This window comes from Papio anubis, chromosome 6 (assembly GCF_008728515.1).
Source record: "Papio anubis isolate 15944 chromosome 6, Panubis1.0, whole genome shotgun sequence".
Lineage (NCBI taxonomy): Eukaryota > Metazoa > Chordata > Mammalia > Primates > Cercopithecidae > Papio > Papio anubis.
This window is the reverse complement of record NC_044981.1, coordinates 124,515,386-124,532,249: the sequence shown is the minus strand read 5'-3', so window position 1 is coordinate 124,532,249 and position 16,864 is coordinate 124,515,386. Positions and strand designations below refer to the sequence as shown.

The 16,864-nt window shown below is 43.6% G+C and overlaps 1 protein-coding gene across 3 annotated transcripts in view; it reads left to right on the top strand.

The window, feature by feature from the left end:
- ARFGEF3 (ARFGEF family member 3) overlaps positions 1–16,864 on the top strand; it is a 185,491-nt gene that overhangs the window by 103,056 nt on the left and 65,571 nt on the right. For all 3 annotated transcript variants that reach the window (XM_003898113.5, XM_009205990.2, XM_017958286.2), the window contains 2 exons: positions 585–1,495; positions 15,868–16,034. In XM_003898113.5, the coding sequence (XP_003898162.2) occupies positions 585–1,495; positions 15,868–16,034 (1,078 nt within the window). The remainder of the gene's footprint in view (positions 1–584; positions 1,496–15,867; positions 16,035–16,864) is intronic.

Here is a 16,864-nt window from a genome sequence, read left to right as displayed (position 1 = left end):
CATAAATGCTCATCGGGAGCTTCTATTTGTACCCAGATAAACCAGCAAGCCAAGAGGGAGGGTGATTCAATGCAGACCTCCCTTTTTTTTTTTGACAGAGTCTTGCTCTGTCGCCCAGGCTGGAGTGCGGTGGCGGGATCTCGGCTCACTGCAACCTCTGCCTTCCAGGTTCAAACGATTCTCCTGTTTCAGCCTCCCCAGTAGCTGGGATTACAGGCACACACCAACCACACCTGGCTAATTCTTTGTATTTTTAGTAGAGATGTGGTTTCATCTTGTTAGCCAGGCTAGTCTCAAACTCCTGACCTAAAGTGATCCACCTGCCTCAGCCTCCCAAAGTGCTGGGATTGCAGACATGAGCCACCATGCCTGGCCAATGCAGGCCACTTTATCTGAAGATTTTTCTCTGCCCACCTAAGCATGTTTGTTTCCTTTATTTATTGCCCAGACCATTTTGCTTTATGCAAATCAGACTATCCGTTTTGAATACTATGCTGTTAGTCAGTCTAACACTCTTGTTCCTTTCAGAGATATTTTCTATATTTTATGCATTTGTTCCGTTTTCTCTTTTGAACACTGTTTAGCATCATGGATGGCATGACTGAAGCGTGCATCAAGGGTGGCATCGAAGCTTGCTATGCAGCCGTGTCCTGTGTCTGCACCTTGCTGGGTGCCCTGGATGAGCTCAGCCAGGGGAAGGGCTTGAGCGAAGGTCAGGTGCAACTGCTGCTTCTGCGCCTTGAGGAGCTGAAGGATGGGGCTGAGTGGAGCCGAGATTCCATGGAGATCAATGAGGCTGACTTCCGCTGGCAGCGGCGAGTGCTGTCCTCGGAACACACGCCGTGGGAGTCAGGGAACGAGAGGAACCTTGACATCAGCATCAGTGTCACCACAGACACAGGCCAGACCACTCTCGAGGGAGAGTTGGGTCAGACTACACCTGAGGACCACTCGGGAAACCACAAGAACAGTCTCAAGTCGCCAGCCATCCCGGAGGGCAAGGAGACGCTGAGCAAAGTATTGGAAACAGAGGCGGTAGACCAGCCAGATGTCGTGCAGAGAAGCCACACAGTCCCTTACCCTGACATAACTAACTTCCTGTCAGTAGACTGCAGGACAAGGTCCTATGGATCTAGGTATAGTGAGAGCAATTTTAGTGTTGATGACCAAGACCTTTCTAGGACAGAATTTGATTCCTGTGATCAGTACTCAATGGCAGCAGAAAAGGACTCGGGCAGGTCCGACGTGTCAGACATTGGGTCGGACAACTGTTCTCTAGCCGATGAAGAGCAGACCCCCCGGGACTGCCTAGGCCACCGGTCCCTGCGAGCTGCCGCCCTGTCTCTCAAACTGCTGAAGAACCAGGAGGCGGATCAGCACAGCGCCAGGCTGTTCATACAGTCCCTGGAAGGCCTCCTCCCTCGGCTCCTGGCTCTCTCCAGCGTGGAGGAGGTGGACACTGCTCTGCAGAACTTTGCCTCTACTTTCTGCTCAGGTCTGTAAACAATTCTCTGCTGTATAGTCAACAAGATTATTCAGAGCAGTTTGCCTTAATGGGCAATTACTATCATGCTTATGGTTTGAAGTGCTCAAAGCATATTAATGAATCTTTGGGTTTCCCCAGTTTAAAAAGGGCAAAGACATCTAAGACCTATTCGTGGTGGTTTATTTGAATTCTACAGCAGTCAATGGCTGGAATATGTAGAGGATGAGACTGATAAATGTACTATGAGACTGATAAATGTATAGGATGTAAAGTAAAGAATGAGAAGTAGCTGCATTCTAGAAAGGTACTACTGATAGAAACAACCTGACAGTCTGTAGTTCTTAAAACACTGAATTACCAGTATGCTTCTATGTCTTGGTGTCTAAAATTCATAGAGCAATGTACTTTTGGCGTATCAAAAAGTAAACTATTTTGAATGCTGTCTTGGATCAGTTGCTCTCCAAGTCCTCCCAATATCTTCTGAATTCTACTGAACATTCGAACAATGTGTGATAGTCCAGTATAGCTTGGTAACATTGCATTCCCCCATCTCAGACCCTTCCGTATGTTGAATTGTGAATCAGACCATAAACAGTGGTGCTGGGAGAATAGTGGCCAAATTACGTCAGAGAATCATGCTGGTATTATTGAAGGGAAGGAGAGAATCACTTAGAGTTTTGGTGGAGGAAGCAGACAAAGAATACAGGGAAGTAGTAGCATTTCACATAGTAAATAATTATTTTTAAGGTAGTTTCCTTGAAAGATAATACAGAAAGAAAGCAATTAATGGGTACATAAAATGCATGGTAGGAATAAATGTTTGTGTGATACCAGGGAGGTCATCTGTGCCTTTCCCTCAAATACAAGTGTCTCTTGACCACAGAATACTGAGGTGAATGAATCTCCCTAAGCCTGTGCTCAGATCCAAAGGGCTGACCCTGAGAACTGACACAGAACTGCTAAAAAGCCATGATCACTTGCTCGTCTACCACCTAACCTTGAACTTGTGTTTGTCATTGCGCTTGCTGCATTTATCATAGTCATTTGTTAATGCATCCACCATCCCTTCCACCCTCCCCTCTCTATACTCCGTGCTCTTTGAGGGCTGAGATCTTGTCTCACTTTTTATTTTCTAACAAAGAAAACTTCACACACATACATGAAAAAATTGTAGCCCAGTTACTGGAACTTGGTTAGAAGCTGACAGATGTGTAGCTTAATAAGTATCTTTAAGAAGCTGACAAATTGTCCTTTTTCAAGAGGACAAGTAAAAGACACTTAAATCTCCGTATATATAAGGAGGAACTTTTTGTTTTGTTTTGTTTTGTTTTTTTTGAAACGGAGTCTCACTCTGTCACCCAGGCTGGAGTGCAGTGGTGCAATCTCGGCTCACTGCAAGCTCCGCCTCCGAGGTTCATGCCATTCTCCTGGCTCAGCCTCTCAAGTAGCTGGGACTACAGGCGCCCATCACCAAGCCCGGATAATTTTTTGTATTTTTAGTAGAGATGGGTTTTCACTGTGTTAGCCAGGATGGTTTCGATCTCCTGACCTTGCGATCTGCCTGCCTTGGCCTCCCAAAGTGCTGGAATTACGGGCGTGAGCCACTGCCCGGCCGGAACATTTTTAAATATGAGAATGATCCAAAGTTGTAGCAAGCACCAAAGGAGACACAAAATTTTTACTCCAGAAATTTTCACATGACCTAGAAAAAGATGTAAAGAGAAACGATTTCTCTACTTTCCTAATTTTTTTTTTTGGAGGCAGAGTCTCGCTCTGTCGCCCAGGCTGGAGTGCAGTGGCCCGTCTCCACTCACTGCCCTAATTCTTATTTCCTAAGAATTTCACCCCCTATTTGCTAATTTCACACCAATTTTTAAGGCTTCCTAACATAACTTTTTTCCTCAATATTTTTTCTTTTGGAGGTAAGTATAACAAATGTTGGATTTTTTTATTTGTGTGTGAAACAAAATTCATGTTTCATTGGAAGACTAGGAAAATGTATACTCTTCTTAAAAAATTATATTTTTCCCTAATATCTTTTTTATACCACTGTCATTAAATTTGACATTCTCTTATTGAACATTCTAGGGGTATGTTTTGTGCATGTTTGTGTCTGTCTCTCTGTCTTTTTGTCCATCTCTCTCTCCCTTTCTCTCTCTCTCTGTCAGACACACCCATGCAAATCCTCCTTCAACCAGCATTTATAGAGAAGCTGAATTGTGCTATATGCTAAGGTCCCAGGATATGTACAGCTTATTCTCAATCAATATTTATTGATTGTAAATTGATGAAGTTGTTCTTTGGTCTGTCTTTCTTTTTTTTTGTAACACGGTCTGACTCTGTTACCCAGGCCGAAGTGCAGTGGCTCAGCCTCCCAAGTAGCCGAGACTGTAGGCACCACCACACCCAGCAATTTTTTTTTTCTTTTGTAGATATGGGGTATTGGCCAGGCATGGTGGCTCATACCTGCAATCCCAGCACTTTAAGAGGCTGAGACGGGTAGATTGCTTGGGCTCAGGAGTTTGAGACCAGCCTAGGCAACATGGTGAGAACCTTTCTCTACAAAAAAATACAAAAATTAGCCAAGCATGGTGGTACACCTGTTGTCCCAGCCCCTCGGGAGGCTGAGGTGGGGGGATCACTTGGGCCTGGGAGGTTGAGGCTCCAGTTAGCCATGTTTGCACCACTGCCCTTCAGACTCTGTCAAAGAAAGAGAAAGAGAGAAAGAAAGAGAAAGAGAAAGGGAGGGAGGGAAGGGAGGAAGGGAGGGAGGGAGGGAAGGGAGGAAGGGAAGGAGGGAGGGAGGAAGGGAGGGAGGGAAGGAAAGGAGAAGAGGAGGGAGAAGGGAAAGGGTCTCACTATGTTGGAAAGAAGGAAATAAAAAGAAGAAAAGAGATGAGGTCTCACTATGTTGTTCTGGCTGGTCTCGAACTCCTGGGCTCAAACGATCCTCCTGCCTTGGTCTCCCAAAGTGCTAGGATTACAGGAATGAGCCACTGCACCAAGCCTTTAGGTCTCTTAAGATGTGCAGTAGTTCATGAGCTGAAGGAGTTGTACATAAAGCCTCTCAGGTTGTTCTTTGGAAGTGGTTGGTGGATCCTTTGAGTCTCTGCCTCTTCCCAGCTGGGAATACTCATATGGAGAGGTTTGGCAGCCTTGGCTACTCCGACCAGCTAGGTGTCCCTTGTACCAAGGCAGAGAGCCCACCAAACATGGTTAGTCCCCAGAATAGCTGTGTATCAGAGCTCAGCATGGCCACTGGTTGCAGTAATAATTATGGCCTTGAGCCATCAAGAAATGGTAAAATTCTGGTTAGGGTCTCCTATTTAAAATTAACATTATCCAGGAGGCTGAGGCGGGCGGATCACTTGAGGCCAGGAGTTTGAGACCAGCTGGGTCAACATGGCAAAACTCCGTCTCTACTAAAAATATAAAAAATTAGCCAGGCATGGTGGCGCATGCCTGTAATCCCAGCTACTCAGGAGGCTGAGGCAGGAGAATCACTTGAACCCAGGAGGCAGAGGTTGCAGTGAGCCGAGATTGTACCACTGCAGTCCAGCCTGGGCAGCAGAGCTACTCCACCTCAAAGAAAAAAAAAATTCAAATTATCCATACAAAATAACTCCACTGCCAAAGTTTCAGCACAATATATAAAATTTAGCTCTCAGATAACTTCTTTGTCAACACATCCCCAGAAATTCCAGATGAATGAATTGTCACAGGGGTGAGGACTGACTTCCAAGGGACCACCCTCATTTCTTATGAGAATCAAGAAACATAATCCTAGCAAAGTCTTTTTAAAATTTGAGGCCAAAGCAGGTCTTCAGTTTTGTGTTTTTGTACCTTTCAAATCAATACTTATTTATAGTATATGCAAAACAGGGCTTTTGTGAATTTTTTATGTGGCCAGAATATGGCCCTATAAATGTTGCAGACTGCCCAAATTTTAGAGTTCCATAAATTTTCCATCAGACCAAATATGTTTTATGAAATTATTTTTTAAATGTAGAAATCAATACATTGAAAAGAGACTTCACAAATGTTTGGTTGTTTTCGAATATCATTTTTATTGACTGTAATTTAGTTGTAGGTCTATTTAATTCTAGTGACATCACAATATTTTCCTATTCAGGAGTTGGACTCTCTTTCCAAATTACAGACCCATCACTCTGTGGTCCTGTTACCAACAGCTGGCTGTCTTCCATCACTGCTGTGGTTCAACTGGCGGCACTCATCGTTGCTTTGGCTACCCTCCAGCCACGGGGTGCTGGCCCACGTCCATCTCTGGACTGAGGCATGTCCTCTTGCCCCCTTGCAAGTGCCACTTCCATGATTAAAAATCAACAAAAGAGAAACGTAGATGCTCCACTGAGACAGGGAGATGGCAGATTTCCTTTGTTCTTCTGAGAGAATGTTATGAAAGTAAAAATAGAAGAGAGGGAGAAGGGAAAGAAACTCTCCGAGGTTCTCATTATTTATTTTGATGTCAGAAGCTTCAAACCTCACTTTGTCATAAACATCCATCGAGCCTTCATCCCTACCCTGTTATCAGGGAGCTGCTTTCTCGGCTGAATCACAGTCACTCAGTGTTTCTCAGTGACTCCTATCTTCAGACAGCTAACATGCCATTGAAATGAGCCTTCTTAATTCTACAGGATTCAAGAGAGCCTTTCTTTTCAAAGCAATTAAAGTTTCATATGGTAGGGGAGTTTGAAAATGTTCAGGCAAATAAAGTACATTTTTTATAAAGACAGTGCTTGACATGAGCTGTGATCGCTGCAGAAATGCCTCTTTGATCCTGGATAGAACAAAGTGACATCTGTGTAAGGTGGCTCCTCAGCACTAAAGGAAGGTCCCAGCCTTGTACAGCAATTGATCAAGGGTCATAGGCACTGACTTTGGATTGCTGTCCCTTAGATTACTGGTTTTCAGTTGCAGTCTTGTGACTTACTGTAACCAAATGTAAGGCTATCATAATGCTGCAAGCAATATGATATTTATAAAGTACTAGATTTCCTGAAAGATAGTATAGCAAGTATCAATCTCAGTTATATAAGATATATCTATTTCTTTACATTAAAACAAAGCTGACTCTAGCCCCCCGGCCTGCCTAGCAGGGAGAACATTTGGTCTCTGCCCTCCCTTTAGTTCTAAACCCAGGGTCAAACCGGAAGCTGGAGTTTGTGTGGTATCCGTAAGGCCCCTCACCTCTTATAGCACCAGGGAGCCTCCATTATCTCCAATCATTGGCTCCCTAAGCGTCCTGTGATTTTGCTGCTGTTGTCTGGCCTCCCCGGGGGTCCTACCAACCCTGCAGGTACTGCCAGGTGGTGGGCAGCCCCAGACCTGCAACCTCTGCCCAGCCTGGGCTCTCCCTTCTCTGCCTCACTGCTTCTTCCCCTGTCTCTTTACCCTCTAAGGAGAGGGCCAAAGTCTCTGGAAGGAGCTCTGGCTTTGTGACTATACAACCAGGAAGGCATTTATGCTGTTACCAAGCCTCAGTTTTTTTCTCTGTGGTTTAAACACTTTAAAAGATGGCAAATACAAGTTTACCTTGCTATCTTTGTATAATGCAGAAGGTAAAATTACAGGAAGAAAACCTCAAATAAGTAAATGAGTATGTTATGCTGCCTCTGTCAGTTAGGATTAGGTTTGTTTGCATATATAGAAAATGCAGATGATGGCCTGGTGCGGTGGCTCACGCCTGTAATCCCAGCACTTGGTCGGGGGAGTTCAAGACCAGCCTGACCAACATGGAGAAACCCCGTCTGTACTAAAAATACAAAATTAGCCGGGCATGGTGGCACATGCCTGTAGTCCCAGCTACTCGGGAGACTGAGGCAGGAGAATCTCTTGAACCCAGGAGGCAGAGGTTGTGGTGAGTTGAGATCACGCCACTGCACTCCAGCCTGGGCAACAAGAGTGAAACTCTGTCTCAAAAAAAAAGGCAGATATTACTACAAAAGGAAAGAGATTCATTTCCTTTCCCCTAAATTGAGTCTGAGGTCTGATCTCCAGAGCTCCACAATGATCAGGGACCCAGGTGCTCCTGTCTTTCTGCTCTACTCTTGTTAATAGGTGACTGTCATCCTCAGGTTTCCTCATGAACCGAGACAGCTGGTGCTGGCAGAGCTGCTGGCTTCTCATCCATAGTCTGAGCAAGAAGGAAGGGGGCAAGGCTAGCAAAGGAGCCACCTAAGAGCTAAATACAGCTGCTTTCAGGAGCTGTCTGGAAGAGCCACACAACAACCTCAAGTTCACTGACCCCTCCTAGGAGACAGGGCACATTGCAAGCCCAAGTAAAGTCATGATTCTATTACCAAGTAAGAAGACAATGGTTTTGTATAGTAACAAGCAGTTTCTAATACAGCACCACATTTTGTTTTAAAAACCAACTATGGATTCAGAGTTATCCTTATTGTAATGTCGTTGGTGACTTCCATTCTTGAATGTTGTCTCAGACAGAAAGGGGGAGAATGAAACCAATGTTCAGAAAGTTTATATAGACATAAATATGTCTGAGCTCTAACTTCAGGAATTTTTTAAAATTTTATTTATTTATTTATTTATTTATTTTTGAGACAGAGTCTCACTCTGTCACCGAGGCTGGAGTGCAGTGGCGCAATCTCGGCTCACTGCAAGCTCCGCCGCCCGGGTTCACGCCATTCTCCTGCCTCAGCCTCCGGAGTAGCAGGGACTACAGGCGCCTGCCACCACACCCGACTAATTTTTTGTATTTTTAATAGAGACGAGGTTTCACTGTGTTAGCCAGAATGGTCTCGATCTCCTGACCTCGTGATCCACCCGCCTCAGCCTCCCAACTTCAGGAATTTTACATAGGCACACATGTATACGTATCTGGGCTCTAGCCGTTTCTCGCCAATAGCTGTGACCATGGGCAAGTTACTGAGCCTCTCCCTGCCTCACATTGCCTGCCTGTAATGTAAGTATGATAAATGGCAGTACTTACTTTATCTATTCTGCAGATTAAATGCAATAGTACATGCAGGTGAGGATTCCTCCAACATCTACTGTAGTGTGAGTGGGTGAGCCAACAGAAAGATTCCATTCAGAGTGGGCCATCTAAAATCTAAATCAGTGATGTTGCAGGAAGAACCCTGGAGTGGGGTGAATTGATTCTGAGTGTTACTGTAGGAGCCCATGCGTGGGAAGGGGTGGAGTAGCGGGAATGATGGATGGCATGGTTGTCAAGACTCTAAAAGGACCTGGTGTTGGATGAGTTGGCCATCTAGAGGCTGAAGTCGTGCAGGATAATGGCAGGAAGGGCAGGAGGCGTTGGGGTGAAGAGGAGGCCACAGACTGCATGCCAGGGTGGTCAGTGAATGTGGCTGTGTCTGGCGTATCACGGAGGAGAGTTTCAAGGATGGGTGGAAGATCTGGCCAGATGATAGGAGCCTCAAAGGCTGAGAGTTTGCTTGCTTGTTTTAATAAATGGAGGAAGAGAAGTATTCTAGAAGCAGGGATGGAGAATAAGTAGTCTAACAAAATCCTCTACCAACACCTGGCATTGTAGACTATAAAACTTAGAGAATGCAACAATATAAAAACCACACAAAATCTCACCCCTGTAGTCTCAGCACTTTGGGAGGCCAAGGTGGGAGGACATAGTGGGCAACATAGTGAGACCTTGTCTCTACAAAAAAAGACAACACAAAATAACTAATCATACCACCTAGAAGCTGACTCTGAAATATCGTGGCATCTTTCTTTGCGGTCATTTTTCATCATATGAATGTGCTTATTTACATGTATGTGCAATAATAATAATAGCTAATCTAGCATGGAACTTCCTGCATGCTGTGTATTATCTAAGGGTTTTATAGATATTAACTCATTTAATACTCATAACAACGCCATAAAGTAGATGGTATTGTTATCCTCATTTTACAGATGAGAAAACTGAGACACAGGTTAAGTAATAAGTCATCCAAGGTATGTACATAGCTAGGAAGCAGTGATACCAGGATATGAGCCTGGCTCCAGACAGCACACTCATTACACTGCACAGTACCAGGATGGGGGGAATGAATGTCATATGTGTAATTTTGTAACTTACTTTCTACTTAATATTTTGTTGCCATGTTCCTTGTGTCTTTAAGTATTCTTTGCAAATATGACTTAGGATGCCTCTATAATACCCATTTCCTGCTAACTTACCACAATATACTCAATTTCTTCTTTTGGTGGATCTTTAAACTGTTCTTCACATGCTTCTCTTAGAGGATTTTCAATTATTTAGGAGATGCTGTTCAAGAACACAAAAACCTCCGGAGTTGATTAGCTCTGGAGAAAAAAAAAAAAAAAAACCATGGTGGCTGAAAAGCTGTAGCCCAGCAAATGTATGAGTTTTTTAAGTCCTGACAGACTTAAAAATACCAGTGGATACCTGGTGTCTCATTGGCTCCTGGGAACCTACATTGAAGAAACAGAAACTCAGGCCGAGATTTATAGCATACTAGCAGATGCCATTTATTTATTTATTTATTTACTTATGAGACAGTCTTGCTCTGTCACCCAAACTGGTGTGCAGTGGCACGATCTGGCTCACTGCAACCTACACCTCCTGGGTTCAAATGATTCTCCTGCCTCAGCCTCCTGAGTAGCTGGGATTACAGGCATCCACCACCATGTCTGGCTAATTTTTGTATTTTTAGTAGAGACGTGGTTTCACCATGTTGGCCAGGCTGGTCTTGAACTCCTGACATCAGGTAATCCACTTGCCTTGGCCTCCTAAAGTGCTGGGATTACAGGCATGAACCACTGCACCCGGCCTATATAGCCATTTACAATGATGTTTTCCAGTAATATTTAATGATGTGAAAAATTATCATAATGTAATTTTAAAAAGAAGGATTTAAAATTCACATTAAAATGTTAATACTGCTTATCTCAGCCTGATGTTATTACAGATTATTTTCTTCTTTGGGCCTTTTTCCAAATCTCTAAAAGAATTTCTTGCAACCTCTATCAGAAGATAAAGCAGTATTGTTATGTAAAAATTAGAGCCCTAGGGTTAAACAAATCTCTGACTAAGCAAAGTTGTGTAATCTTATCACGAAGGTTTAGAAAGCTCATACTGCCCCGCGTTGCTGAGAGCCGGTGTAAGAGTGTTCTTGTGCACAGTGGGTGGGTGGGAAAATTCGTATAAATCTTTTCAGAAAATAGTTTGGATGTATCTATTAAACTTAATATACTTATTCTGCTTTTAGTACACTTGCAGAAGTACTAACATTCATTTCATTGTTTCAGTTTTTTTCATAATTGAAACAACATAAATGTCCACCAATAGAGCATTAAGATCAAATAAACCACAATGTAACTATGCAATGGTATATGCACAGTCATTAAAAAAGAAAGAAACAGACCCAGAAGTGTCGATATCAAGACACATCTATCACATATTTTTAGAAAACATCAAGTTACAGTTCGACATATGTAGTGTGATCTCGCTTTGTGGTATTTTCATACACACAAGGAAGTCCATCTTTCTGGTAGAGGTATCATTGGGCCTTGGAAGAAGCGGGGACTACTGTTCTTATTTTTTATACTCTTCAGTACTATTAAATGTTCTAAATTAATGTTTATCTAAAGAAGAAGTACCAAATTCTCTCAGACACAGAAGAGACTTTTAGGGGTCTCTTGTGCTAATCTTGGATCTAATATTTCACTGGTAAGCAGTCAAGTAGGTGACCCATCCTCCTGTTTCCACAGTCAAGCACATCTTAATTATAGAGGGAGAGAATTAACTTTAGTTACTGAACACTGGGCAATGCAAAGAGTGAGAATACGTTAAAGGTCATAGTTCCTATAGTTTATTACTGTAAATTGGATAACACATCAGTGAGGCCAATCAGAGGGAAGAATGGAAAATAGAGTATCTATTAGAGAGATACTGGATATGCCAGAATCTTTTCATGACATTCAAAGCAAGTAGAGCATGGCTAGTGCAAAAACCTGAAGTGTGGGCCCAAAAGACCTTTGCTGATTTTGAGCTGTGTAACTTTGGGCAAATTACTGTCTCTGGGACACTTTCCTTACTGGTAAACAATTTGGCAGGATTAGAAAGTGATGTATGAGGAGAGATTGGTTCTAGGCAATAGAAAGCATTTAATGAATTATCATGTTTCCATTATTATCAATATCACCAGTAAGCTATATCTGACATAGCAAGAAAATGGCTGTTTAAGTTGACAAAATAGACCTTATTTTGTTTTATTTACAAATTTGCCAGCTCTTTGTAATTTAAGAAATCAATCTGTATGCGGATGTAGGCTGGTACCAACAGATTACCTGTAACCAGGGTAACCTGACGAAGTCTTTCCTGTTGGGTGTCTCCACTGGCAGTACGTGCCAGGGCTTCATCACTTCGCTGCTGATTTTGGTCTCCATGTCAACACTCCATTAGCGGCCTTTTTCACTTTCAGCATCTGAGCAAGTGTTCAGTTTTCCAAAACATCCCGAGGTAAACATTTCAACATTTTGAAAGGAATTATTACTGATGTCTAAAATGAAAGTCATTTACAGATTCATTTTTTCTTGTTGATAGACTCAATTGTACCTTTCATCTATGATCTAAGATGGTTAAACACCCAACCCTGAATGCTACTTTCTGTTTTACTGTGGAAGGAGACTGGTCTTGTGCCCAATGTCTCCTCCAGATAACTGAAATCAGCCCCACTAGCACCTTGAGAGTGCCGGGGGTTCCCATGGACCATCAGGGCTGAGATACACTGCTCATGTGCTAACCAGAGATGTAGTTTTCAGATCTCACTTGCAGTCTGATCTTCATTTTAAAATGCACCTCAGCCTTGCCAGGCGCGGTGGCTCACACCTGTAATCCCAGCACTTTGAGGGGCTGAGGTGGGCAGATCACCTGAGGTCGGGAGTTCTAGACCAGCCTGACCAACATGGAGAAACCCCGTCTCTACTAAAAATACAAAATTAGCCGGGCATGGTGGCGTGTGCCTGTAATTCCAGCTACTTGGGAGGCTGAGGCAGGAGAATCACTTGAACCCGGGAGGCAGAGGTTGCAGTGAGCCAAGATTGTGCCATTGCACTCCAGCCTGGGAAACAAGAGCGAGACTCCACATCAAATAAATAAATAAAATAAAATAAATAAAAACATAGTAATAATAATAAAATGCACCTCAGCCCATGATCACAAAGTGCTCTTGGTAGACAACGTCTTCAGGCAACTTCAAAATTTTTGCAGTTTTGAATTTCTCCCGCCTTGTTGTATAAGGCAGAGGTAATGCCCAACCTTTGATTGTCTAAGGTGGTTTTATGGGAATAATATATATGCTTACTCCCACCAAAAAATGTTTATACTGCCCTCAAATATGGCAAATTCTTGAATTATTTTCAACTTGGAAAGCTTTCTCTGGTCCACATCTTCTTACTTACCTATTTATTAAAATTCACAGGGATGGCTGGGCATGGTGGCTCACGCCTGTAATCCCAGCACTTTGGGAGGCTGAGACAGGCGGGTCACAAGGACTTCAAGATCAGCCTGGCCAACATGGTGAAACTCTGTCTTTACTAAAAATACAAAAATTAGCTGGGCGTGGTGACGCACGCCTGTGATCCCAGCTACTTTGGAGGCTGAGGCAGGAGAATTGCTTGAACCCGGGAGGCGGAGGTTGCAGTGAGCCAAGATCACACCGCTGCATTCCAGCCTGGGCGACAGAACAAGACTCTGTCTCAGGAAAAAAAAAAAAAATTCATAGGGACGACATCACTGGATAAACATTCTGGTTGTAAATTTGTATCTCTCATTTCTTTGTTAATTCTAGAAAACTCTTACATTACATATGAGCCATATTTTTGATTAAAGAATAATTTTAGACCTGATTTGCAGAGTATATGGACATGTGTAATTTGCATGCACAAATGTAGAGATGGACTGTTTCCCCCACATCGCTAAATTCAGCCTCCGAGTATTTGCAGGAACAAATGGAACATTCATTGAAAATCTCTTAAGGTGCTCTGAGAGGAATGGCTCGGTGTGTTTTGTCCACACTTGTCTGGGCTGATAATGCCTGTGGGGCTTTGGAGGGTAAGAGGAGATGACAGTGTAAGGACACAGATGTGCAGTTGTCTTTGGGCTGCAGAGCTGTGAGCTGACCACCAGGCTCCAGATAGTGAGGAACCCTGAGGGCCTAGAAATGGCTGTCTACAGATGGCCTTAGGACCAGCATACTAGCAGATGCAGAGAAGCCGACTTCCATAATTTTGTCACCCCAAGCTCCCTGTGAAAGTTTGAGCCAAGATACCAACAACTCTGACTGAATGAACCCATCTTAGGAGCATGAGATATAGTTGTTTGTTTTTTCAGTTTATTTATATAAAGCTCAAAGGGATCTTCAAAATGAAAACTTTAGTAAGTGTAAAATATCTTAAAAAAAAAAGATAGTGGGGAGAAAGTCAATAGCTATTATTTAATGGTTTTTTTAAAACCTCTTTATTTCCTCATTTATTTTTTAACAGTTTTATTGTGAGATAACTCACATACCATACAGTTTAACCCACCTAAAGTGCACATTTAACATGGGTTTTTATGTTTTTGTTTTTTTTGTTTCTTGGGAGTTTTTTTGAAGCAGAGTCTCATTCTGTTGCCCAGGCTGGAGTGCAGTGGTGCGATCTCTGCTAACTGCAGCTTCCGCCTCCTGGGTTCCAGTAATTCTCTTTCCTCAGCCTCCCAAGTAGCTGGGACTACAGGCACACACCACCACGCTGGGCTAATTTTTGTATTTTTAGTAGAGATGGGATTTCACCCTCTTGGGCACGATGGTCTCAAACTCCCGGACTCAAGTGATCCACCTGCCTTAGCCTCCCAAAGTGCTCTGGGATTACAGGTGTGAGCCACTGCGCCTGGCCTAACGTGTTTTGATGTATTACATTATTATTTGTTTTCATCATGGTAATAATATATGTAACAAAATTTGCTATTTTAATAAATTTTAAGTATACAATTCAGTGGTACTAATTATATTCACAGTGTTGTGCGAGTATTTCCAGAGCTTTTTTAACATTCCAAATAGAAGGTACTCTGCCCCCGGTTCCTGGTCCCTGGTAACCTCCAGTCTATTTTCTATTTCTTCAAATCTATTCTAGGTACTTCATAGAGTGCACCATATATATTTGTGCCTGACACTTAGCATGTTTTCAAGGCTCCTCTATGTTGTGGCATATATCAGAACGCCATTCCTTTTCATGGCTGAGTAATGCCCACTTTATGTATATGCCACATTTTGCTTATCCATTCATCTGTGGATGGGCACTTCAGCTGTTTCCACCTTTTGGCTATTGCGAGTAATGCTGCCGTGAACACTGATGTACAAGTGTCTGTTCAAATCCCTGCTTTCAGTCCTTGTTGTTATATGGGAGTAGAATCGCTGGGTCATATAGTGATTCTATGTTTAGCTTTTGGAGGAACATTATTCCTTTTGAAAAGTTGTATTTACCAGTAACTTTTCTAAACATCTTACATGCATTATTGCATCTAATTCTCATGCTGGCATGTCCATTAATTCTTATTCATTCAGCAAACGTTTTTAAGGGTCTACTAGGTACCAAACACTGTTCTAGGCACTGGGGATTCTATAGTGAACAAAATGAATAAAGTATCACCTTCTTATTGATTTTATAGTAGTGATGGCAGATGATAAACAAGTATATATTAATATAAAGCTGGGTAGAATAAATGCCATTGAGGCCATATTTTAAAAGCCAGGTAAGGAAGCGGCATATTGGTGGGCAGGAGTGGATTTGCTATTTAATAATGGAATTAAAAGGGAAGGTGTCTCTGTCACTTGAGCAGAGACTTGGCAGAATCGAGGGAGTGCAGCATCCAGAGATCCTGGGATCAGTCTAAGGAGTGGCAAAAACAAATGCAAAGGCCCTGTGGCAGGTCCAGGCCTGGTGTGGCTAAGGGACAGCAGGCAGTCAGGGTGGCTGCGGGGAGTGAGAGGGAGAGAATAGGGTGAGGTTGGAGTTTTATTATATTGTGATGGGGAGCCACCGGAGGGCTCAAGCTAGGGATAGAATGCAGTCAGTTCTTCTCCCTATTATAGGAAAAGAAGGTGAGACTTAGAGGGTTTACATGATTTTATCAAAGTTGTAGCTGCTAAGTAAGAGATCAGGATCCAGGCCCAGGCAGATCCACTGCTGAGCTCACGCTCTTTGCCACCAGGCTGGCGTGTGTATCAGGCCCTAAGGGTATTCCTGGCTAGCTGTCAGTGCTATACATAAATGTCCTATATGATGCAGCATCTATCACAATGGGTTTGCAGCTCTTTGGAAGCCAGCCTTGCCAGGCACACTGTTCACAGCCCCAAAAGTCCCTTCATTTTCTCCCTTAGGCATGATGCACTCTCCTGGCTTTGATGGGAATAGCAGCCTCAGCTTCCAGATGCTGATGAACGCAGACAGCCTCTACACAGCTGCACACTGCGCCCTGCTCCTCAACCTGAAGCTCTCCCACGGTGACTACTACAGGAAGCGGCCGACCCTGGCGCCAGGCGTGATGGTGAGTGTGCCATCCCTCGTTGGACTGGCAGAGGGCAGGCTGTGGCCTCCTGGTGTACAGTCAAGTGTCAGTGCCCTGAGTGGGATGGCACAGCATGTTTTGTCCCACACTGCTCTAGATTGGTAATGCCAGTGGGACTTTGGGGGGTGGAAGGAGATGACATATATATAAGGGCACAGATATACAGTTGCCCAGCACCATGATCACAGAGCTGCCCACTGGGCTCCAGTGAAGAGTGTATGGATGTGAGGCCCTGGAAATGGCTGCCCAGGGATAACCCGTTAGTTTCATCCCATGCCATTGTTAAACACATGGATAAAACCTGTTCAAAACCACATCATTGATGTGTTAAGGGAGATCAGAAGATATGCAGGAAAGTTGCTGAAAATGAGTTGTGTTTTTCTTTGTTTTGAGACAGAGTCCCGCTTTGTTGTCCAGGCTAGAGTGCAGTGGTGTGATCATGGCATGGCTCACTGCAGCCTCAAACTCCTGGGCTCAAGCAATCCTGCCACCTCAACTCCCAAGTAGCTGGGACTACAGGTGTGCACCACCATGCCTGGCTAATTTTTTTATTATTTTTTGTAAAGACAGGGTCTTGCTGTGTTGCCCAGGCCGGCCTTGAACTCCTGGGCTCAAGCAATCCTCCCAACTTGCCCTCCCAAAGTGCTGGTGTTACAGGCATGAGCCACCATGCCTGGCTGAAGGTGTGCACTTAGAAAAACTCTTCACCGTATTCCAACATGTTCCCAGACCGACTGTTGACCCAGAACGAAGCTCACTGGCTGTTGCTCATAAGCACCTCCTGTAAGGGATGCAATGAGAATGTTGAT